General features: G+C 40.3%; 1 protein-coding gene across 2 annotated transcripts in view; it reads left to right on the plus strand.

Moving 5' to 3' along the window:
- STAB2 (stabilin 2) overlaps nucleotides 1–25900 on the plus strand; it is a 175571-nt gene that overhangs the window by 6962 nt on the left and 142709 nt on the right. For both annotated transcript variants that reach the window (XM_047742543.1, XM_047742544.1), the window contains exons 4-5: nucleotides 20599–20684; nucleotides 21486–21555. In XM_047742543.1, coding sequence (XP_047598499.1) covers nucleotides 20599–20684; nucleotides 21486–21555 — 156 coding nt within the window. The remainder of the gene's footprint in view (nucleotides 1–20598; nucleotides 20685–21485; nucleotides 21556–25900) is intronic.

Here is a 25900-nt window from a genome sequence, read left to right on the forward strand (position 1 = left end):
AGGATATCCATTTTTATAAAAAAGATAAGGGACCCTAGAGAGGATGTAAGAATGCTGGGATACCACAACCCCAAAAACAATTTTCTTTAAGAAGAAATTTTATTATAGCATCTCAAAGACCTTACTTACTGTTTGGCAACACAGATAATCATTAAATCTACTAAAACTCTAGTCTTTAGGATGGAATACCAAATTCTATGATGACCAGTTCCACTGTAATAAAGACAAAGATCTTATAGTTAGATTTCTGTGGTTGAGCACAGCATTTGTCAGCTAAAATTGAACCTCTATCGTGATTAAAGATTAAACATTCAAATAGTGGCTGAGTCCTTACTATGATATGCAAATTATGTGAGATCACTTTTTTTCCTTGGAAAGTAGTCAGGCATTTTAATTCATGCATTGTCCACTTGTTTCCTATTTTCTAGATATAATGAAACATATCGTTAATAATCCACTTAAAAGGGCGCCTGGGTGGCTCAGTGGGTTAAAGCCTCTGCCTTCAGCTCAGGTCATGGTCCCGGGATCCTGGGATTGAGCCCCGCATTGGGCTCTCTGCTCCGAGCCTGCTTCCTCCTGTTTCTCTGCCTGCCTCTCTGCCTACTTGTGATCTCTGTCTGTCAAATAAATAAATAAAATCTTAAAAAAAAAAAAAAAGAATCCATTTAAAGGGAGGGGCGCCTGGGTGGATCAGTAGGTTGATCTAACTGACTCAGTTTCAGCTCAGGGTGGTGAGATCGAGCTCTGTGTCAGGCTGCTTGCTCAGTCTGCTTAAGATTCTCTCTCCCTTTGCACCCCTATCCCAGAATCTCTCTCTGTCTCTCTCAAACAAATAAGGAAAAGTTGTTTTGTTTTGTATTCTAAAGAATCCACTTAAAGGGACAGATTAGTTCTCTTTTGCTTTTTTTTTTTAATTAAAATAACACAGGCAAAGGGCACACAGCCTGTAAAGTTTAGAAAGACATAAAGACAGAAAAAAAGTGACTTCTTTCAGTCACACATAGAAAATCCTAAATTGTTTGGCTTATTTCCCTGATCTTTTTTTTTTTTTCAAATGGCTTCTAAACAGTCGAAACTTTGTTGTACATACAATGTTGAAACCTGCTGTTGTGTGTTTTTTTGAACTAATGATTAAATAAATAATAGCTTCCATGTATCCAACATTGCTAACATGCAGTACCAAAGAGATACTTGGCCTATATTATCTGACTCAATTCTTAAAACAAATCTTTGAGCTAGACGTTTTTATCTCCATTTTTGCCTATGAGGGGTCAGATATTTAAAGATGATCTCTTACCAATTTCTTTTGGCTTGATAAGTAATAAAGCAAGCTCAAGTTCAGGGATGCCTGTCACCAAAGTCTGCTGTCTTTCTACTCTGTCCCACTGCCAGAGCAGAGCTTATAGAAGAAGAAAGATGCAGCCCTGGGGTGGTTCATTCAGTTGTGCATCTGACTTTCGATTTCAGCTCAGGACAGGATCTCAAGGTCGTGAGCTCGAGCCCCGTGTCAGGCTATGCACTCAGCATGGAGTCTGCTTGAGTTTCTCTCCCTCTACAACCCCCCCCGCTTGCGTGCACTCTCTCTCTCTCTCTCGCTCAAATGGATAAATAAATTAAATCGAAAAAAAGAAAGGAAGAAAGAGAAAAAGAAAGAAATGGGAAATCCTCCAAATGTGTTTCTAACTTCTCTTTTGATTGGCAAGTCCCTTTACCCCTCCCAGTCAATGCCCGGGTTATGCTCCTTGCACTGGAAAGGTCAAGGTTTGGGTTCACGAAATCCTGACCTTCTCTCTATTGACCTCTCTGTCCTCAGTTTCACCCCAGCATGTGGACACTGTGTGATTCTGAGTTTGTTACAATGGATTCAAGAGATTAACTCACCCTTCCATATTTCAAAAACTCTTTTAGCACCAAATGTGGTCACGATTACAACCAGTTCTTGTAGACATGCTGATATAATTCAAAAACTTTTAGATTTGCTTTTCTCTTTTTAACCCATGGTAACTAACCCAGTGCTGTTAATGATCAGAAGCCTGTTGAGAAGAAAAGGCTTTGTCCAAGATACAGCAACAAAAGTCAGTGCATGCAACGTCAGGGATAACAGACCACCGCTCAGAGAGAGAAAGGAGCTAGTCCTGTTCCCATATTTGGACTTGACTCTAGTCCCAACATTGGGCAAGTTACTTCCTGCCATGCCTCAGCTTCCTTAGATGAGTGTCAGATGGGGGTCCAAAGTCCTACTTTACAAGACCATAGCCTAGATTTTAAAACATTCATGTAGATGAAAAATACTTGACAAAGTGACACCAAGAAAGCACTTTAATAATGTTTTACAGTGGGTGCCTGGGTGGCTCAGTGGGTTAAGGCCTCTGCCTTTGGCTCAGGTCATGATCCTGGGGTCCTGGGATCAAGTCCCACATCGGGCTCTCTGCTCGGTGGGGAGCCTGCTTCTCAGTCTCTCTCTGCCTGCCTCTCTGCCTACTTGTGATCTCTGTTTGTCAAATAAATAAATAAAATCTTTTAAAAAAATGTTTTAGCAATAAATGAATGAGGGAATAACAGTCAAAACAGACCTCTGCCAGTGAAAGCCAAATAAAGAGACATTCTCTCTTTGAACCCTTCTTAAATATGGGTAACTCCTAAAACATGAGACGGCAAATTGGATTCAAAACCTTCAGTGGGCTTCATGACATCTCAATGTGCTATGCACAAATGGGGCAAGGCTCCTGTCTGCGATCCAGTGTGCACGATTCCTTGAAGGGTCAAACATTTCCTTCTGCTAGGTCTGGAGGCCAGAGAAACAAAGTATGTGGAAAGCAGGGGCTGGACAGTCTTTCTGCTGTCCTCTTGTTAGAGCGAAAGGACATGTCCCTTTATCTTCATCTTCCAAACATACTAAATGTCTCCAAAGGCTTCCTTCCTTTAGCTCAGGGAGGAGATAAAGGTTCTACTTAGCCGTATATTTCACCTCTCACATTTTGTAGTGATGACAAGTGAGATCTTGCCTATCACTTTACATTTCCGGAAGGATAAGGCCATTTTGGAGCTGCTGACATGTGTCCATACATCTTTTTGAGGAAGTACAAGCTTTGGAATGGCCTTCTTCCCAAGGCCATTGTGGTATCCAATTCCTTTCCAGTGCATCAACAAATACATTCATACTTAATACCCCTGGGTTACTTTTAAAATTGTTTTAATAATGCCTCATTCCAATTAGAAAATAACTCTGATCAATCCCCCCACACACAATGAAAATCAGAAAACACCCAAAAAGCACAATGAGAAAAAATCGCTCATCATCTTCTAAAATTAAGAATAAGGCATGGATCCTCACTTGGGGAAAGAAAAATATGTCATCCTGACAAGAAAGGTCTTTCTACCAGATGTAACTTGTTTGTCCCTCATTAAAATTCATAGTGCTTTGTCAGATCAGCACAAAGCAGTCTTTGCTAATTAGCACACAAACATATTTTTTAACACTGAAATGATCACATTTGAACAACCAATATCCTACGTGAGGGGAAATTGATTTTTTTTTTAATTTGGACATGCCGGTTCTCTTGATTTCACCATGATCATTAACTGATTTGTGCAAACAACTCAAAGTAATGGAAAAAGAATGTGGGCAAAGGGGTTATACAGCACCAGGATTGCCACCAAAACAATCTGATTATTTCAAAGGGAAATGGTCTAGATTCTTCTTTTTGAGGTCGATGTCATCAAATTCTGCCCATTTTTTTTTAATTTTTTATTTCTTTTCAGCGTAACAGTATTCATTGTTTTTGCACCACACCCAGTGCTCCATGCAATCCGTGCCCTCTTCAATACCCACCACCTGGTTCCCCCAACCTCCCACTCCCCGCCCCTACAAAACCCTCAGATTGTTTTTCAGAGTCCATAGTCTCTCATGGTTCACCTCCCCTTCCAATTTCCCTCAACTCCCTTCTCCTCTCCATCTCCCCTTGTCCGCCCATTTTTTTTTTTTGATAATGTATTACTTATGTTTCCACATCTCTTTCTTTCCTGTTGTGCATTTCTTGCTGGTCGCTGCACAGGTTGCAAATAAAAAACTTCTGTAGGCTTGAAATTGGTCTTGTAGGCATGTTCCTTTTGGCTTTGACTGAGAAATAAAGCTGAGTTCATCTGAGGAACCTAATTCACATCAGCTTCCCAGGGAGACAATTTCAGCCAGACCTATAAGTGGAATACCAGGACATGGTCTCTGCCTAGCACGGTGAGCCAAGCTTTTCAACAACGGTCGTAGCATGAAGTAGGCACTTCTAGAGTTCATTGGGAGATAAAGTAACAGGGAGGTCTTTGGCCCCCTTGCTGCCGGGGATGTTGATTATCTTCCTTTAAAGAAACAGAACAGCTGATGATTTGCTAACGGCTTATAATGGGTAAGCCTCCTGCGTGAGTAAAGTCACAATGCAGGAGACCACCAGGGTAGCAGTTACTAAAGGGAAATGGGATAATGACCTGAAATCTTTTTATCAGCTACTTGAGCCTCACAATGTGTCAGAAATGTGCCCTGATAGCAAATTCTGTAATATCTTTTCGAGCACGGTTGCTGAGAACGTCAATTTTACCGTCTTTCTACTTAATGGGGGCCTGAGGTGATAGAAAATGATTTGAGAAGCAGGACTAAAACTCCCACTTTTGCCTTAAAAGTTTTACTTAAAAACCGAACAAATTGTTTCATAGATTTTAAACTTAAACCATTTCAATCTAGGACATAAAGTGAGGAGTCTTTGTGCCCCCACATCCCTGCTATCTTTTTCTCAAAGTTCCTTCCAGTGTTGGCCAACTCCTAAAAAAAACAAGCATTTATGGAGCACCGACTGTATGCTGCTCATAATCACATATCTGATAAGCCCAGTGCCTACCCCCAAGGGGCTCACAGATTAATATAAGAAAGAGACAAAAAAGCAGATGAGGAAAAATAATCATACCTGAGAGCCCAGTGGAGGACCTGAGGACTTTTGAGGAGTTTTGCAGCTTGCCCAAAGGCAACCAGACTAGGAAAGAAGCCTGTCTTGCTGTCTTGCTCCCGGCTCGAACCCGCTACTCTCCCCTGCTTCCCCAAATAACAGCTGGTTTTGCCAAGTCAACTGCTGGCAAGGCAGCCTGCCTCTCTCTAGCCTACTTCTAGAAAGCTTGCTTCTACCATCAGCCAGATGCCTGTCACTGCCTAGAGTTGATTCCATGACACGTGAGCTCCCCTTGGTTCTACCCTTTAACTAAGAGGCCATGGCACACAGACTCTGAAGCCCTATTGGTCTCCTGTCCCAGCATTTACCATGCTCTGGTTCTGGGACCCACTCTGTAGAGCTATCAGATTCGGCAATTACAGGGCACCCAGTTAAATTAACTGCAAATAAACAACAAATATGCATACAGTATTTAGGGCATGCTTGTTCTAAAAAACTATTCATTGTTCTATCTGCAATTGAAATTTAACTGGCATCCTACATTCTATCTGGTAAACCTGTCCTTCGGCCTCAGTTTTCTCATCTACAAAATGGAAATAATGATGCTAATAGGCCTACCTCCAAAGATCGTGCTGAGGATTAAGTAAGCTCGTACCTACAAAGTACTTAGGATGTTCCTGAAGGGTGGCAGGTCTTCAGAATATGCCAGTTAGCATTTCTGTCTTTTGTGGTCTAGGGGGTTTGCCTAGGTCTGATTTTATATTCTAAGGTACAGATCTTGTATGCTCTGGTTTAGTGGTTAAGGACTCAAAATCTTGACCCAAGCCTGATTGCAATGCCCGTTCTAATACTTGCCAACCTCGTGATCTTGGGCAAGTCACTTACTTCTCTGGCCCTCAGTTTTCTTATCTATAACCTGGGACCAATGATAATGATGATGATGATGACGATGATGATGATGATGTCAACAACATTCATGCTTTCCTCAGTTGATGGGAGAGTAAGACCGCACATATAAAGTGCTTAGTAATAGTAAATGTTCGACAAGTTCTATCCATCTGTCATAGAACTGGTAACTAAGTCACAGTGCTGGCCGCCAGAGGAGGACTTTCCTGTATACCTCATTGTTTATGTAGCTCATGGCCCCTTAGGTCTACAATTTTTCTTCCCACGATTGTCTACCCTTCTGTGGACCCCATGGGTCACTCGGATCCGTCCAAGCAAAAGCCTGCCCTTCCGGGATATGGGGAAGATAAACCATCAGTCTGCTTGGGCTTCTATGACCAAATACCATAACAACAGACATTTGGTTCTCACAGATGTGGGGCTAGGAAGTCCAAGATTAAGATGCTACAGATTTGGTTCCTGTTGAGGCTCTTCTCCCTGGCACACAGATGACCACCTTCCCACTGTGTCCCCATATGGGAGAGAGAGCTTCTAGTCCCTCTTTCTCTTCTTAGAAGGGCATTAATCCCATCATCAGTCTCCATTCTTATGATCTCATCTAAACCTAATGAACTCCCCAAAGCCCCACCACCAAATGCCAACCAGTTGGGGTTTAGGACTTTCACATATGAATTTGGGGAGGCACAGACATTCAGTTCATTAATAGTAAGTATTCACCTTGGCCTTCAGCCCACTAGGTCATAAGCCACTGGAGAGAAGTCTGAGCCAGGACGAAGCACCTGTTAAGAGAAAACCCTCCCTCCCTTGCTGAATGTGTGCTGTTGAGACTCAGGAAGATTCCCAGAAGACAGCAAAGAATACCCAACCAGTAGATGCCTTGACCTTTAGCACAGCCACAGGCAGACACCCAATGACCTCTGAATAAAGCAAACCGCACATTTCAATGAGAAGTATTTGTTGGGCACCTCTTCAGAAATAAGTCTAAAGCACTGAAGCTCAACTCACCAGCCCCTTACTGCCTATAGCAAGAGGAACAAAGGCCCGATTTCTGTTTAGGCTAAATCTCATTTCACATTCTTGTGAAAATACAAAGAGAAAACAACATCTTTGAAAATAACTGTAGACATTCAATAAATCTTGAATTAATTACTTAATTAAATGAATGTCTCATAAAACATTTAAACCATGTAAAATAATTTGAAGCTATCAATACAGAGAAGCACAATTCTGAGCCTTTAAAGTCAGATACAGCAGGGTGGAAATCCTTGTCTCCCAGCCTGACGGCCGTGTAACTTTATTAATGATCCTCTCTCTGCCTCAGTGTCCTCTTAGGTAAAATGGGGATTGTAACACTTCATAGAGTAAAGAGTAATAGTTTCTAGTTGTGAAGATAACACATGTAATGCCCTTGGCATTCCACTCAAGGTTTAGACCAATAAGAAGAACAAGAACAGCAAAAAAAGGAAACAAAAACAAGTCAAGTTGGTCTTTTTAAGGCCAACATCTGGCTCATGGTGTTCAGTAACAGTTTACCAAATGGTGGCCCTGAAGAAATGCTTCCTAAACATTGGTGTTCTGGAACTACACTAAAGTATTTGAATGAAAAGGTTCAGAGACTGAAGGTCAGAAACTGAAAGAATTACCACGTGTTTAAAAATAGCCCTTCCTAATTAGAATCTTTTCCAGTGTTTTCTTTTCCAGTCAGCATAATTATAGAAAAGGACATCTCTGAGGTCTAAACAGAAGTTGGGTTTCGTTAATTACTGACAAGGACACTGACCACCTTTCCCAAACCTATCAGTAGGGCACATGCTCAGCTAATAAATTGTTCTTATTTATTCTTAACTTATAATTTTCATAGAGTGAAACTCAACATTATCAGTGCGCAGCTGTACGAGTTCTGACAAGCTTTGTGTAACCACCACCACCATTAACTTAGAGAAGATTTATTTCATTCCCCTCAAATTCCCTTTGCTATCAGTCCCCCCTCCCATTTCTGAAGCCCTGGCAATTACTGATCTGTTTTCTGCGCCTATAATTTTACCTTCATGTCACATGATTGGAATGACACAGTGTGTGGTTTTTGAGACTGGTTTCTTCCAATTAGCATAATGCTGGAAGATATGTCTGTGTTGCTATATGTGTCCATAGTTCATTCTTTTCTAATGCTTCATAGCTTGCCATGATGCAGCAGCAGCCAGTCAGTTCATTCGCCAGCTGGAAGATGTTTGGGTTTGTTTCCAGTTTGGTACAACTAAGAATAAAGTCCTTATGGACATTCATGCACAGGTTTTTGTGTGTACCTAAATTTGATTTCTTTTTTTTAAAGATCTTATTTATTTATTTGACAGAGAGAGAGATCACAAGTAGGCAGTGAGGCAGGCGCGGGGCGGGGGCGAGAAGCAGGCTCCCTGCTGAGCAGAGAGCCTGACGCAGGGCTCGATTCCAGGACCCTGAGATCATGACCTGAGCCAAAGGCAGAGGCTTAGCCCACTGAGCCACCCAGGTGCCCCTAATTTTTATTTTTTCATGTGCATATTTGCTCTTCATGTATCTTTCAAGTTGTTGTTTCTGGAGCATTGAGAGTTCTTTAAATGTTTGACGTACAAGTCCTTTATATGATACATGATTTGTAAATATTTCTTTGTGGTCTGTGGCTTGTCTTTTCATTCTTTTAACACTAACTTCAGACGAGCGAATGTTATAAATTTTGGTGAGGTCAAATATATCAATTTTTCTTTCATAGATAGTGTTTTTTGTATCCTATCTAGAAATCTTTCCCTACCCTAATATCACAAAGATTTTCTTTTATTTTTTCTTCTAGAAGCTCTATAATTTTAGGTATTGTGTTCAAGTCCATCATCCCCTGCAAGTTAATTTTTGTATATGATTTGAGGTATGGATCAAGGTTCATTTTCTATATGTAGATACCTAGTGATTCCAGCATCATTTCTTGAAAAGACTATCCTCTCCCCATTGGGTTGTGTTTGGACTGTTGTAGAAAATCAATTAACCATCTCTGTGTGGGTTTATTCCCGGACTCCCTATTCTGTTCCAGTAATCTGTATGTATATCCCTTTACCATCAGGATTTCTGTAGCTTCACACTAATTCTTAAAATCTGGCAGCATACATTCTCCAGCTTGGTTGTTTTCAAAATTATCTTGTTTATTCTAGTTTCTTTGTTTTTCCATGTAAAATTTAGAATCAGTTTGCCAATATCTACCAAAAAGTCCTGCTAGAATTTTAATGGAATTATATTGAATCTATAAGTCAGTTTAGAGAGAACTAACATCTTAAAGTATAAATCTTTTAACCCATAACCACACTAAATTTCCCCATTTAAGACTTCTTTTATTTTGTTTGTCAGTGTTTTATCAATTTTAACTTACAAATTTTGCACAATTTTCAATATGTTCACACCTAAGTGTTTCATAGGTTTTGGTACCATTTTTAATGGTATATTTTCATTTCAATTACCAGTTCTTTCTTATGAGTTTGTACAAAAAAATAGAAATACAATTGACTTTTTAAATATTGCTCTTGTATCCTGAGAACTTATTAAATACATGTATTAGGTCTACTAACTTTGGGGGGACTTTTTTGAATTTTCTGTAGGCAATCATGTTGTCTAAGATTAGAGACCATTTTCATTTTTCCTTTCCAATATGAATGTATTTTATATCCTTTTTTCTTACTTTATTTCACTTCTCATGATGTACTATCTGTTTCATATATGGTTGGATTCAGTTCGCTACAAATTTGTTTTAGAATTTTCTAATTTATGCATTAGATTTTTTTAATCTTTTTTTATTAACATATAATGTATTATTTGTTTCAGGGGTACAGGTATCTGAATCATCACCTTACACAATTATCAGCACCCACCATAACACATACCCTCCCCAATGCCCATACCCAGACACCTTATTCCTCCTCCTCCCTCCAGCAACCCTAAGTTTGTTTCCTGAGATGAAAAGTCTCTTATGGTTTGTCTACCTCCCTGATCCCATCTTGTTTCATTTTCCCTCCCTTTTCCCCACAACTTCCCACCCCGCCTCTTGAATTTCTCTTATCAGAGAGATCATATGATTATTGTCCTTCTCTCACTGACTTATTTTGTTTAGCATAATACCATCTAGTTCCATCCATGTCATTGCAAATGGTAATATTTCATTTTTTAGATGGCTGCATACTATTCCTTTGTGTGTGTATCTGTGTGTGTGTGTATTTACATATATATATGTCTACACATATATACACATATATATATACATATGTATGTGTGTATACATATATCCTCTTCTTTATCCTTTCATCTGTTGATGGACACCTACGTTCTTTCCATAGTTTGGCTATTGTGGACATTGCTGCTATAAACATTCGGGTACATGTGCCCCTTCAGATCACTACATTTGTGTCTTTAAGATTAATACCCAGTAGTGCGATTGTGGGGTCATAAGGTAACCCTATTTTCAACTTTTTGAGGAACCTCCATACTGTTTTCCAGAGTGGCTGCACCAGCTTACATTCCCAACAGTGTAGGAGGGTTCCCCTTTCTCTGCATCCTCACCAACATCTGTCATTTGCTGACTTGTTCATTTTAGCCATTCTGACTGGTGTGAGGTGGGATCTCACTGTGGTTTTGATTTGTATTTCCCTGATGCCAAGTGATGTTGAGCACATTTTCATATATCTGTTGGCCACTTGGATGTATTCTTTGCAGAAATTTCTGTTCATGTCTTCTGCCCATTTCTTGACTGGATTATCTGTTCTTTGGGTGTTGAGTTTGATAAGTTCTTTGTAGATTTTGGACACTAGCCCTTTATCTGATAGGTCATTTGCAACTATCTTCTCCCATTATGTTAGTTGTCTTTTGGTTTTGCTGACTGTTTCCTTTGCTGTGCAAAAGCTTTTGATCTTAATGATGTCCCAATAGTTCATTTTTGCCCTTGCTTCCCTTGCCTTTGGTGATGTTCCTAGGAAGAAGTTGCAGCGGCTGAAGTCGAAGTTGCTGCCTGTGTTCTCCTCAAGGATTTTGATGCATTCCTGTCTCACATTAAGGTCATTCATCCATTTGGAGTCAATTTTTGCGTGTAGTATAAGGAAATGGTCCAGTTTCATTCTTCTGCATGTGGCTGTCCAATTTTCCCAACACCATTTGTTGAAGAAACTGTCTTTTTTCCTTTAGACATTCTTTCCTGCTTTGTTGAAGATTAGTTGACCATAGAGTTGAGGGTCCATTTCTGGGCTCTCAATTCTGTTCCATTGATCTATGTGTCTGTTTTTGTGCCAGTACCATACCGTCTTATTGATTACAGCTTTGTAATAGAGCTTGAAGTCTGGAATTGTGATGTTACCAACTTTGGTTTTCTTTTTCAACATTCTTCTGGATAATCACGGTCTTTTCTGGTTCCATATAAATTTTAAGATAATTTGTTCCATTTCTCTGAAAAAAGTTGATGGTATTTTGATAGAGATTGTATTAAATGTGTAGATTGCTCTAGGTAGCATAGACATTTTCACAATAATTGTTCTTCCAATTCATGAGCATGGAACCTTTTTTCCATTTCTTTGTGTCTTCCTTAATTTCTTTCATGAGTGTGCTATAGTTTTCTGAGTACAGATTCTTTGCCTATTTGGTTAGGTTTATTCTAAGGTATCTTATGGTTTTGGGTGCAGTTGTAAATGGGACCAACTCCTTAATTTCTCTTTCTTCTGTCTTGTTGTTGGTGTATAGAAATGCAACTGATTTCTGTGCATTGATTTTATATCCTGACACGTTCCTGAATTCCTGGATGAGTTCTAGCAGTTTTGGAGTGGTGTCTTCTGAGTTTTCCACATGAAGTATCATACCACCTATAAAGAGTGAGAGTTTGACTTCTTCTTTGATGATTCGGATACCTTTTATTTCTTTTTGTTCTCTGATTGCTGAGGCTAGGACTTCTAGTACTATGTTGAATACCAGTGGTGATAGTGGACATCCCTGCCATGTTTCTGACCTTAGGAGAAAAGCTCTCTGTACTTCCCCATTGAGAATGATATTCACTGTGAGTTTTTCATAGATGGTTTTTACCATACTGAAGGATGTTCCCTCTATCCCTACACTGGGAAGAGTTTTGATCAAGAAAGGATGCCGTACTTTGTCAAATGCTTTTTCAGCATCTATTGAGAGTATCCTGTGGTTCTTGTTCTTTCTTTTAGTAATGTATTGTATCACATTGATTGATTTGTGGATGTTGAAACAACCTTGCAGCCCAGGAATAAATCCCACTAGGTCATGGTAAATAATCCTTTTCGTGTACTGTTGGATCCTATTGGCTAGTGTTTTGGTGAGAAATTTTACATCCATATTCATGAAGGATATTGGTCTATAATTCTCCTTTTTGATGGGGTCTTTGTCTGGTTTGGGGATCAAGGTAATGTGGGCCTCATAAAATGAGTTTGTAAGTTTTCCTTCCATTTCTATCTTTTGGAACAGTTTCAGGAGAATAGGTATTAATTCTTCTTTAAATGTTTGGTAGAATTCCCCTGGGAAGCCATCTGGACCTGGGCTCTTGTTTCTTGGGAGATTTTTGATGACTGCTTCAATCTTCTTACAGGTGATGGGTCTGTTCAGGCTTTCTATTTCTTCCTGGCTCATTTTGGTAGTTTATACGTCTCTAGGAATGCATCCATTTCTTCCAGATTATCAACTTTGCTGGCATATCATAGTTGCTCATAATATGTTCTTATAATCGTTTCTATTTCTTTGGTGTTGGTTGTGATCTCTCCTCTTTCTTTCATGATTTTATTAATTTGGGTCCTATCTCCTTTCTTTTGGATAAGTCTGACCAGGGGTTTATCAATCTTATTAATTCTTTCAATGAGCCATATCCTGGTTTTGTTGATCTCCTCTACTGTTCTTTTGGTCTCTATTTCATTGATTTCTGCTCTGATCTTTATTATTTCTCTTCTCCTGCTGGGTTTAGGCTTTCCTTGCTGTTCTTTCTCCAGCTCCTTTAGTGGTAGGATTAGGTTGTGTATTTGAGGTCTTTCTTGTTTCATGAGAAAGGCTTGTATTGCTATATACTTTCTTCTCAGGATGGCGTTTGCTGCATCCCAAAGATTTTGAACAGTTGTGTTTTCCTTTTCATTTGTTTCCATGAATTCTTTAATTCTTCTTTAATTTCCTGGTTGACCCATTCATTCTTTAGTAGGATGCTCATTAGCCTCTACATATTTGAGTTCTTTCCAACTTTCCTCTTGTGATTGAGTTCAATTTTCAAAGCACTGTGATCTGAAAATGGGTCACAATGATCCCAATTTTTGGTACTGCCTGAGAGCTGATTTGTGACTCAGGATGTGATCTATTCTGGAGAATGTTCCATGGGCACTAGAGAAGAATGCGTATTCTGTTGCTCTGGGATGGAAAGTTCTGAATATATCTGTGAGGTCCATCTGGTCCAGTGTGTCATTTAAAGCCTTTATTTCCTTGTTGATCTTTTGCTTAGACGATCTGCCCATTTCAATGAAGGGGGTTGTTAAAGTCCCCTACTATTCTTGTATTATTGTTGATGTGTTTCTTTGATTTTGTTACTAATTGGTCTTTATAGTTGGCTTCTCCCATGTTAGGGGCATAGATATTTAAAACTGTTAGATCTTCTTGTTGGACAAACGTTTTAAATATGATATAGTGTCCTTCTTCATCTCTTATTATAGCCTTTGGCTTACAATCTAATTTGTCTGAGATAAGGTTTGCCACCCCAGCTTTGTTTTGATGTCCATTAGCATAGTAAATTGTTTTCTACCTGCTCACTTTAAATCTGGAGGTGTCTTTGGATCTAAAATGAGTTTCTTGCAGGCATCATATCTATGGGCCTTGTTTTTTTTATCCATCCTGATACCCTGTGTCTTTTGATTGGGTCATTTAGCCCATTTACATTCAGCATAACTACTGGAAGGTATGTATTTAGTGCCATCATATTGCCTGTACGGTGACTGTTACTGTATATTGTCTCCGTTCCTTTCTGGTCTGTTACTTTTAGGCTTCTCTTTGCTGGTTTGTTGTATGCAAGTTCTTTTAGTTTTTGTTTGTCCTGGAAGATCTTTATCTCTACTTCTATTTTCAATGACAGTCTAGCTGGATATAGTATTCTTGGATGTGTATTTTTCTCATTTAGTGTTCTGACTATATCATGCCAGTCCTTTCTGGCCTGCGAGGTCTCTGTGAATAGGTCTGCTGCCAATCTAATATTTGTACCTTTGTAGGTTACAGATCCCTTGTCCTAAGCTGCTTTCAGGGTTCTCTCTTTGTCATTGAGACTTGTAGTTTTACTATTAGATGACAGGGTGTTGACCAATTTTTATTGATTTTGAGAGGGGGGGTCTCTGTGTCTCCTGGATTTTGATACTTGTTCCCTTCCCCATATTAGGGGATTTCTCTGCTCTAATTTGCTCCAATATACCTTCTGCCCCTCTTTCTCTTTCTTATTCTTCTGGGATCCCAGTGATTCTAATATTGTTTCATCTTATGGTATTACTTATCTCTCAAATTCTCTTCTCATGGTCCAGTAGTTATCTCTCCTTTTCTCAGCTTCCTTATTCTCCATCATTTGGTCTTCTATATCACTAATTCTCTCTTCTGCCTCATTTATCCTAACAGTAAGAGACTCCATTTTTTATTTCACCTTATTAATAGCTTTTTTAATTTCAACTTGGTTAGATTTTAGTTCTTTTATTTCTTCAGAAAGGGAGCTTATTTCTCCAGAAAGGGATTCTCTAGTATCTTCTGTGCTTTTTTCAAAACTACTAGCATCTTTATAATCATCCTTCTGAACTCTAGCTCTGATATCTAATGTTGGTATTGATTAGATCCCCAGCAGTCAGTACTGCCTCTTGTTCTTTTTTTCTTTTTTCTTTCTTTTTTTTTTTTGAGGTGATTTTTCCACCTTGTCATTTTGTCCAGAGAATAGATGAATGAAAGGACAAAATGTAAAGGGTAGCAATGACCCCAGAAAAATATACAGTAACCAAATCAGAAAAGACCCAAAACCAGTGGGAGAAGAAACAAGAAAAAAAAATGTATATATATATATATATATATATATATATATATATATATATTAGTATATATATTAGACTGGTGAATAGAACAGAGTCACACACTTGTTTTGCAGTGTATTTTGGTTTCTTAGAAGAAACAGCCTCCCAAAAATTTAAAGAAAGAAAAACTTTTTTATATATACAAACAAGGGTAAATGCAATGACGGGATGGAATATGACTGTAAAGATGAAAATTTAAAAAGATTTTAAAAAAGGAATTGAAAATGTTCCTGAAAGTTGAGGCAGAGAACTTTCACAGATTCTTCTCTATCCTCCTGCTGATATGTGGACTTCATGGCACCCAGGAAGTCATCTCGAACCACAGCCTGATGTTGTAAATGGTAGAACAATAAAATACAAGGATTCTGGGTCTAATAATTACAGAGTTACCAGACAAGCTCTGAAATGTTTATCTCTAGAGTTCATTTATATCTGAGAGCAATACATTTGAAGCTGCTGTTATATGAGCATCTTTATCACTTGTAGCTGAAACTCATCTTTTCTAACACCATGCCTAAACTGAGAGGATTGTTGAATGAGTAATCCCCCCAAGTATGAGGGAACAAGACTCTTATTTCAGTTGAAATTTAAGTCTCTGGTTTTCTATCTCTGGATCAACTCAACTCACACATAGAAAATTATCACTTTCATAAATAAAAAGATTTGAGTTCAAAAAGAAGGAATTAATAAGATAATAAGTTGGTTGAAAATGAATTTAAAAAGAGGGAGTGAATGTCATCAGGCTGGAGACTAGAACAAATCCATATGCCAGATTTAGGGTATATTTTGATCTGTTAGAAGAAACTGTATCCCAAAATTTTAAAGAAAGAAAAACTTATATGTATTCAAAAAATAAGGCTAAATACAATGAAGGGTTAGAATATGACTATAAAAATGCAAATTGAAAAAGACTTTTTAAAAGGTATTGATAAGATAAAACAGGTTAAAGTGGGAAAGAGGAAATATTCAAAAAAAAAAGAAAAAATAATGAACATTTTAAAAATTTAACTTTGAAAGACTAAAGAATCATGGGTAAAAAGCCATGAATTCTGTTTTGCTGCATTTCTCTAGCACTGGTGTTTTGCAATCCTTATTGATCAGTAAAATTGGTCTTAGCTGGATGTTCTCACTGATCTTCTGGGGGACGTGCCTACTGCAGTGATTATCAAATGTCTTTGCCTGAGGCAGAATTGCACCACCCTTGGCAAGGGCCAGGCTAAGCAATCTGCTAGGGTTTGCTCTCAATAGCTTTTGTTCCCTGAACGCTTTCTGTACAGCTTTGGAGGAAGAGAATAAAGATGGCGGCCTCCCAGTCTCTGACCTGGAGGAGCCGAGAGCTTGGGCATCCCCCTCTTCAGTGCATCCTTAGAGAAAAGCAGTCAATCACTCCTGTTTCCCACCGTGTATTGTATTCTCACTCCAGCCATGCTCCAACTCACCCAGCCTGTGACCGAGTGTTTCTATCTCTGGCACACAGCCCCATTTGAAGTCTCCAAACCCAGCAGATTCCTGCTGCGTGTTCCCACGCTGTTCCTCCTCTAGGAGGAAGGTGGGGGTCTCCCTGGATCTGCCACTTGTGGGGTCCCTGCTGGAAGAATAGTGGTCCAACTCTGTCTCAGATTATGGTTTAAGGTAAACCAGAGCTGAGAGCTCACTCCTTGGTTCCATCTCTATAGCCAGTTTCCCCTTCCAATACATGGGAGCTCCGCCACACTCAGATACCCCTGGTCTTTTTGGGACCCCTCGGGTCGTGAGACCACGCTGTCCCCACGAGGGCTCTACCCCCTGCATAGCCTATGGAGCCACATCCCTCAGTGAAGCAGACTTCTAAAAGTTTTGATTTTGTGCCCCACTGCTTTACCACTTGCCAGGGGCCTACTCCTCTCCCTGCGGTCTATCTTCCTGTATATATTACCTCGGAATCACTCCTCCACACATCCTACCCTCCAGAAAGTGGTTGCTTTTCTGTTCTTAGAATTGCTGCTATTCTTCTCTTTGATCTCCTGTTGAGTTTTCTTGCCTTAGATTTTTTTAAAGAACTTTTGTGTCTGTGTTGATTAGAGTTGCTGATCTGTAATTTCCTTTTAAGTATTTGTCAGGCTTGGGAATCAGAGTAAGAATGCTTTCCATATTGAAGGAGCTGTTCCATCTTCCTCAGTTTTTCAGAATTTTTCAGAGTTTTCATATAATTTGTATGATTTCTTCCTTAAATATGAGGTATATGCACTAGTGAAGCCACCTGGCATGGAGTTTTCTTTGTAGGAAGGATTTTAAGTTCAAATATAACTTCTCAGATAAAAAGATGCAGGTCTGACTGTTTTGAATAAGAGAGGGAACCAAGGGAGGTTAGATTGGAAAAGTCATAGACTATATGTAATTCTAAGAACATTGGGTAAAGCTGTTGGGGAGCACTCCAGCCAAAATCACCGAACAGGGGAGTCCTCCATCTTGCAGGAAAGGGCCTGCTCTAGTATCCACTCTGGTATCCCTGCCATGCTCAGGCACTGGCTAGAAGCAGATGTGGAAAGTGTGACCTCATGAACAGGATGGTTGCCAACAGGGAAATTATGCACCCACAGTGCACATCTGAGAGGTGAGTTTTCATAACAACTCTACCCGGAGAGGAGGGCCTCAGGAATCTACCTTTGTAACAATTCCTCCTCCCTCACCTCCTTCCCCAGGTGATTAGAAACAGCTGGCCCAATGAATCACCTTCACAGGAAAACCTGCTTAAGTTTTTTAAAAAGAAGGGCCTGTTAGTTGCATCCTAAGGAAAAAGGAGGCCGAGACTTCCTGGACGTAACATCATACTCTCAGGAACTAGAACGGGAGATACTCCCTAATTCTTCTGTGACCAGCCTTTGGCCTATAATTGTGTTCTCAGTAAATGGCTTTGCCTTGTGTTCTGCTCTGTATATTATCAGAAGGCACGGGCCAAGTGGAAGGGACACTCAGAGGATGGAAGAGTCATATCTGCCTTAGAGGAGGACCCGGGAGAACGTGTTTGAATGGGTGTGGGGGGAGGTACAGGCAAGGTGTGGAGGGAAGCATATGTCTGGGCAGTGGGATGGACAGAAGAAATGGGAGATGGGCAATGAGGTGGTCCAATGCAGGGAGGAAGCTAACGAACAGAATGCGAGCGTGGGAACTGGGATCCTGGCGTCATTGTTTATAGAGTAAAAATGCCTAGGAAAACATTTCTGAAAGGTGCACTGATTGCTGAGTCCCAGGGCTGGGAGGCTGTGTATTCTTCTGAGCCAGCCCACAAGGTAAGCTACCAGTCACTCAGAGAGCATCTTGCATGCCTAGTTGTAGGGAGAGGCACAGGGACCAAGAGAGGAAAACTGTGGCAGAGCTGTCACCCCTCTATCTTCCTGGTCCTGCCCAGAGGTGGGCCTGGTCCTCAAAATACCATTTCAAACCAAGAAGGGCCTAACATCAAAAGGAAATAGAAGAAGGGTCACTGGATAGTCAAAAATCTAGAGAAATGCTCTCATAGCACCCGTTGCTCAGCATTGTGAATGTAAGAGTTTCAGTTGGGCTTCAGGTGAACTTCAAAGTGTTTACCTGGTACCTGCTTGATTAGACCCTCTCCCCCCTCTTCATCCCCACCTCCTGCTGCTCTTTTTAAGGTAAAGACCACAATCTTTAACAGGGCCCTTCTTTAACAATCTGGCTCTTTCCCCCTAATGAGACCAAATCTAAGTCAACAGGGCCATTGAGGATTAGGTTTTTTGGGGTCAATGTTGGTAGCTTCAGGTAACTGTATTGAAGAAAACTCTTCTCCCATTAGCCTCATCTAAGTTTGCAAACCAGTATTTATCTGATTGTCCATTAATCCATGACTTTCTTCCCACTAGACTGGTAAAACCATGGAAATAAGGGACCCGGCCTGTGTGCTCACCTTGTACACTCAGGACCTTACAGAGTCCTGATTCAAACAGATGCCTGGTAATCTATTTCCTGAGTATGTTACCTATTATAGCACCAATCTGAAAGAACAGAAACTAGAGAGGATGAGGAGTATCCACTCTAAATAATAACAGCCATTGGTTGAGCATCTAATATTTCCAGGCCTTACCGCAACCTGCCAGGAAGACACTTGAGCTGAATCTTAGTGTCATGCATTGATTTTTCCCAAAAGGGTACAGCTAGCAAAGACTTGCACTGGGACTCAAACCCAGAAGATGCTGATGGCAGAGTCTGGGCTTTTTTGTGACTCTTCTGTGTCTCACATAGCCACTGCTCCAGTTGGTGGGAGAGGGCCAAACCAACATATTGGTTTTCAAGGTGATTTATGAATATTAGCTACATGTCAGTGTGTCTTCTCCTTTGCTCCTCTCATAAACATTTCTGTTATCTACACTGTGACTCTGGGCTACACCAGGGCTTGATGAGTATATACCATAGCGATGAGCAGTATAAGTGTGGTAGACTCGAGCACCTGCCAGAGTTCAAAACCTGGCTGCAACACAGTCATGAGAAGGAAGACCACAGACTCAAAATGTGTCATCTAGACTCTGTAGGTTACCAACATTGTGCGTGCAGGGAAGAGGGAAGCCAGAGAGAACACCATCCATGGGTGTAGAACTCAACTCTCACCTCCCCATACCCACAAGTTATAAATGTTCTTTTCCAGAACTAGCCTAGTAATTCAAGCGAGCCGTCAGGGTCTCTTTGGCAGAATTGTTTCTTTCTGTGGTTGAAAGTCTCTTTTTACAAGAACTGTTTTTCATTTTCTATGGACGCTGGTTTCTTAGAAGAGGTATATATATATGGCAGAGCAAGCTTGTGGCACAGGAGAGCTTTGTTGATGGGAGTAGGAGAGGAGGGAGGTCCAACAAGTGGACACTTGTGGTAGAGGAAGGGGGACTCCCTCATTACCCCCTGGCCAGCTGGATGGCTTTGGGCAAGTCACTGTACTATCTGTGCCTCAGTTTCCTTATCTAGAAAATGGGGCTAAAAATAGGACTTCACTTCGGGGGTTTGCTTTGAGTAGTGTATATGTGCATCCTTTATTATTATCTAGACCTCTATCATCGGCTATTTTGTAAAATGCATTTGTCTTCCTAACTTTAATTTGGGATAATATTTGATCCTACCTTGTTCACACAAACAAACTCCTACCAAGCCTTTAAAACCCCAGCTTGAATGACTCCTCAGGATGTGTTCCCAGATGTCTCACCTCAATACCTTCCTTCTCGGGGCTCTCTCAGTCCCCTGTCTAGAGCACTGAGGGAGTAGCCCAGTTTTTGAGTCATGCTGAGAGCTGAACCAAAGTCCCAGCTTTGCAACTTACAAATTAGGAAATCTTGGCCAAGTTATGTGACCTCTCTGACCTCTCTAAACCCACGTGACCTCTCTTAAATCTGCTAACCAATACCTTTAGCAACATCTCAGGGTTTCAGTGGGAATAACTTAATTAGAAAAATTTAAAGTATAAAAATTAAATGCTCAAGAAATGGTAGACAGTTCAAAGCCTTCTAGGAGAGCCCCTGATTATATTGTGATTCACTCGCCTTCCCTGCATAACCCTGGGTGACATCATCAGGGTCTTTAATCATTTCTTGTCCCTGATAACTAGCACACTACCTGACACATAGTTAATGCTCAGTACATCCTTGCAAAATGCTGTGTGCAGTCATGAATGAATGAATGTGAACTCTCTGATTCTCTAGAATGTCCGGGAGGTGCGAGCTCCCCCTGCAGCGGCAGGGGCATTTGTGCAGAAGGCATGGAAGGAAACGGAACTTGTTCCTGCCAGGTAAACTCACAGACATGTTCTCCTTCCCCCTCTCCTTCCCTGTTGTAACTCCTTAAACACATATACACTAGGTGGAGTCTTTAAGAAGTAGCACTATAGTAAAATGAGTATACAATTTGCGACAAAATTATCTCTTAGGGGCTGGAGACCTTTGAGAGAGTCAGTTCTCTCCTCAGGCTTAAGCACATCCTTCTGTAAAATGGGTTTGATAAAAAAAAATACCTACATCATTACATTTGTTGAAAAAGTGCAATGAGTTTGTATGTGTGAAAATATTTCATGAAACTCTACAGGGCTGTAGAAATTACTAGATCTGTCTGTCCCTGTTAAGAATCCTGTGGTCACTGGGTCTGCCAAGGAAGAATGTCTATTGTTACCCCACAGAAGTGACTTTTTGTGAGCTTCAAACCTTTGATAATTTAAATACAAAGAAATCCTTGTGAAAGGAATGGAGCTCAATGTCTTCAGAAATGCAAAACTGAAAGAGTATTCATTTCACTCTTGAGTGAAATTATATGTGGCAGTTAGCACTTGCCCTCTGTTTGTATCTTTGGACTGACAAACCAGCTTCCTTCTGAGGAGCTCCAGATGCTTGGTGAAAAATGATGCAGAGTTAATGTATGTATTATAACACAAAACAGTCATGTATAAAGGCAGAAATAGGAAGAAGGAGCTTCAGGAAAGGACAGAAGGAAGATACAGTCAAGAAAGAAATGCTGACCAGATCATCAGTTAGAAATCCCAGGGCTTCCTGGAACATCAACTGCTTGGGTTTCATGCCATCTACCTGGTTTTCTACAGGACGGGTTTGGGGGAACGGCCTGCGAAACCTGTGCTGAAGACAAGTTATTTGGGCCCAGCTGTTCAGCAGGTAAGTCTGATTTTTGTGTAATCAAATGCATTTGTAAGGGATGAGAGTCAAACTTAGCTTAGGCAGCTGAAGCCCCCAGAAAAGCTATTCCTTGCAGGGGAAACTCCAAAGAGTTATGTAGAATGAAGTCTACACAGGCAAAACAAAGAATTGACAAGAAATGCAGTCTTTGAAAAGAGAGACACTGTTTTCTGTGGTTTTCAGCACCGGCAGTCAGCTGCTCACCAGTAATAGTTTCTGGCAAACTTGGTAGCATATGGTTCCCTCTCTCCAGGTTCCAGGACCTGTTGTTTGCTCTTGAGGTCTTTCTGGGTCCTGGTCTCAGCATAGACCTTCTTCCCAGGGACTTCTTTTTCCATGATAGGTCCCACCAGATTCTGTTCCTTCCTTTCGGGAGTTCTCAAACATCTGAGGGGATCAAGGATTGTTGGCTCCATTTTGCAGATTAAAGAAGCAAACAAACAAATTGATACTGGCTTCTCCATTCTCTGGGGTCTCCCCAGAAGTAGACCCTGAGACAAGGATTTCAGTACAGGGAGCATACTTGACACATCCCAGAAACACCAAGAAAATGACATAAGGAATATAAAGGGTGTGTTATCAAGCCAGAGACCAGCATAGATGATTAGAGCTTAATGCCCTGGGGAACGGGGTGTTACTGTAGAACTCTAGAGCATTTCTCTTGGAGTCACCCTATCACAGGGGAGTGGGAACCACAGTGTGGTAGGCAAAATGAGGACCTACCCCAAATGTCCACATCCTAGGTCCCAAGGGACTACCCTTGGACCTAGGAATATGTTACCTTACATGGCAAGAAGAATTCAGGTTGCAGATGGGATTCAGGTTAATAATCATCTGACCTTAAAATAAAAAGATTATGCTGGATGATCCAGATGGGCCTACTGTACCCCAAAGTCCTTAAATGTGGAGGAGGAATGCAAAAGATACTGTGTCAGAGTGATGAGATGTGAGGAAGACTCTGCCAGCCTTTGCTGTCTTTGAAAATGAAAGGGGACCACAAGCCAAGCAATGTGGATAGCCTCTAGAAGCCAGAGAAGACAACAGGCTGATTCCAGCCCCTAGTGAGCACTTGGGCAGAGCAGCCATCCTAGGAAGGGCTCACAGAACATCAGAAGTTGGCTGGAAGACAAGGAATTGGTAAGACCTAGAGAATGGCATGGTAGGGACAGTACCTGCCAGATTCAGTCTCCCAGAAAGGATATGTCAGGTGACCTTTCTCCAAGGCTTCCTTAGTTGTGGCTTTTATGGAAAAGTCAATTTTGGTGGATCCTGCTTTGATTCAAATATTTGATTCAAAAAATATTTGAATCAAAGCAGGGTCTGCCAAAATTAACTTTTCCATAAACCTACACCCATATATAGATATCTCACCCCCATAAAACCTATGCTCATACATAGACATCTCACCCCCATAAATTTGCAGACTGTGTAATAACTTTGACCTGCAACATCAGAGACACTGTCTCCTAATCCACGGTTCCTTGAAAGCAGACACTGATTCATCTTTCTCCCTAGTACCTCCCATGGTGCTATTGCATGTGAGACATGCACTACACTTCTGTTGGCTGGGTGAGTAAGTGGGTGAGTGCGTGAATGAATGAATGAATGACCGAACTCACTCCAGCCATGTTGTCCTGACCCACAAGCTTGATTTTGAGAGGCAGCATGTACAGAGAATTAGAGCTTTGGCTTACACTCAGACTAGGCTTCAGCCCTAGGAACCCTCAGTTAACCAAGGACATGCTGTCTTGTCTTCATCTGTAAAAATAGAAACAATATTGTCTCCTTTAGTGTTATTATGAGGATTTAGTGAGATCATCAGTACATAATAAATGTTAGCAATTGTTATTACTAATAACTAGTATTCCCTAGTGGCCCCCAAACTTGTGTTTTTGTTCATCCACCATTCCGTAGAAGATGATTTCATAAGGGTGTTAGCAAAAACAAAAAACAGATACTGATATTCAGGGTGTTTTTAACATTGTGTGTTATATTAAAGTACATTTCTCCCCATTTGGTACTTTCCTACCATAATCCTAAGATCTGAATCACATATTTTGAATAAATATTGAAATGGAAAGGGAAAAAGGACAGCATGCAACATTGTTTACTTACCAAGAAAGCCAAGTATGGCTGGGGGATGAAAATTTGGAAAGATGAATCCATGTTACCTCCAAGAAATCGGTGCTGGGTGCTGATAAGAAAAGATATACAAGAAGATTCTAAACATTTCTAAATAAACTATCCTCTCTTCACACTTGTTTGTACCCTGGAGGAAGGGCAAGTGATAAGGTAGAAAGGTGGATTAGAAACCTAATTTTTTTTCCGTTTTTTTTTTGTAACCATAGCAGATACCCTCCCCAATGCCCATCACCCAGCCACCTGATCCCTCACACTCCCCTCCCCTCTAAAAACCCTCAGATGTTTCCTGAGATTAAGAGTCTCTTATGATTTGTCTCCCTCTCTTTTTTCATCTTGTTTCATTTTTCCCTCCCTTCCCCTATGATCCTCTGATTTGTTTCTCAAATTCCTCATATTGGTGAGGTCATATGATAATTATCGTTCTCTCATTGACTTTTTACACTTAACATAATTCACTCTAGTTTCATCCACATCATTGCAAATGACAAAATGTCAGTTTTTGATGGCTGCATAGTATTCCAGTGTGTGTGTGCAGGTGTGTATCACATCTTTATACATTTATCTGTTGGTAGACATCTAGGTTCTATCCATAGTTTGGCTATTGTGCACATTGCTGCCATAAACATTTGGGTACACGTGACCCTTTGGATCACTACATTTGTATCTTTAGGATTAATACCCAATAGTACAATTGCTGGGTCATAGGGTTGCTCTTTTTTCAACTTTTTGAGGAACCTCCATACTGTTTTCCAAAGTGGTTGCACCAACTTGCATTCCCAGCAACAGTGTAGGACAGTTCCCCTTTCTCAGCATCCTTGCCAACACCTGACTTCATTTTAGCCATTCTGGCTGATGTGAGGTAGGATCTCACTATGGTTTTGATTTGTATTTCCCTGACGCCAAGTGACGTTGAGCTTTTTCATGTATATGTTGTCCACTTGGATGTATTCTTTGCAGAAATTTCTGTTCATGTCTTCTACCCATTTATTGATTGGATTACTTGTTCTTTGGGTATTGAGTTTGATAAGTTCTTTATAGATTTTAGATACTAGCCCTTTATCTGATAGGTCGTTTGCAACTATCTTCTCCCATTCTGTCAGTTGTCTTTTGGTTTTGTTGACTCTTTCCTTTGCCGTGCAAAAGCTTTTGATCTTGATGATGTCCCAATAGTTCATTTTTGCCCTTGCTTCCCTTGCCTTTGGCAATGTTTGTAGGAAGAAGTTGCTGTGTCAGAGGTCAAAGTGGTTGCTGCCTGTGTTCCCCTCAAGGATTTTGATGCATTCCTGTCTCACATTAAGGTCTTTCATCCATCTGCAGTCTATTTTTGTGTGTGGTATAAGGAAATGGTCCAGTTTCATTCTTCTGCATATAGCTGTCCAATTTTCCAAACACCATTTGTTGAAGAGACTGTTTTTTGTTTTTTTGTTTTTTTCCATTGGACATTCTTTCCTGCTTTGTCGAAGATTAGTTGACTATACAGTTGAGGGCTCTCAACTGGGCTCTCAATTCTGTTCCATTGATCTATGTGTCTGTTTTTGTGCCAGTACCATACTGTCTTGTTGATGACAGCTTTGTAATAGAGTTTTAAGTCTGGAATTGTGATGTTACCAACTTTGGTTTTCTTTTTCAACATTCTTCTGGATAACGGGGGATTTTCTGGTTCCATATAAATTTTAGGATTATTTGTTCCATTTCTCTGAAAAAAATTAGTGGTATTTTGATAGAGATTGTATTAAATGTGTAGATTGCTCAAGGTAACATAGACATTTTCACAATAATTGTTCTTCCAGTCCATGAGCATGGAACCTTTTTCCATTTCTTTGTGTCCTCCTCAATTTCTTTCATGAGTACACTATAGTTTTCTGAGTAGAGATTCTTCACCTGTTTGGTTAGGTTTATTCTTAGGTATCTTATGGTTTGGGTGCAGTTGTAAATGGGACCAACTCCTTAATTTCTCTTTCTTCTGCCTTGCTGTTGGTGTATAAAAATACAACTGATTTCTATGCAATAATTTTATATCCTGACACGTTCCTGAATTCCTGGATGAGTTCTAGCAGTTTTGGAGTGGTGTCTTCTGAGTTTTCCACATGAAGTATCATATCACCTGCAAAGAGTGAGAGTTTGACTTCTTCTTTGATGATTCAGAGGCCTTTTATTTCTTTTTGTTCTCTGATTGCTGAGG

This window comes from Lutra lutra, chromosome 8, assembly GCF_902655055.1.
Source record: "Lutra lutra chromosome 8, mLutLut1.2, whole genome shotgun sequence".
In the NCBI taxonomy this organism is placed as follows: Eukaryota; Metazoa; Chordata; class Mammalia; order Carnivora; family Mustelidae; genus Lutra; species Lutra lutra.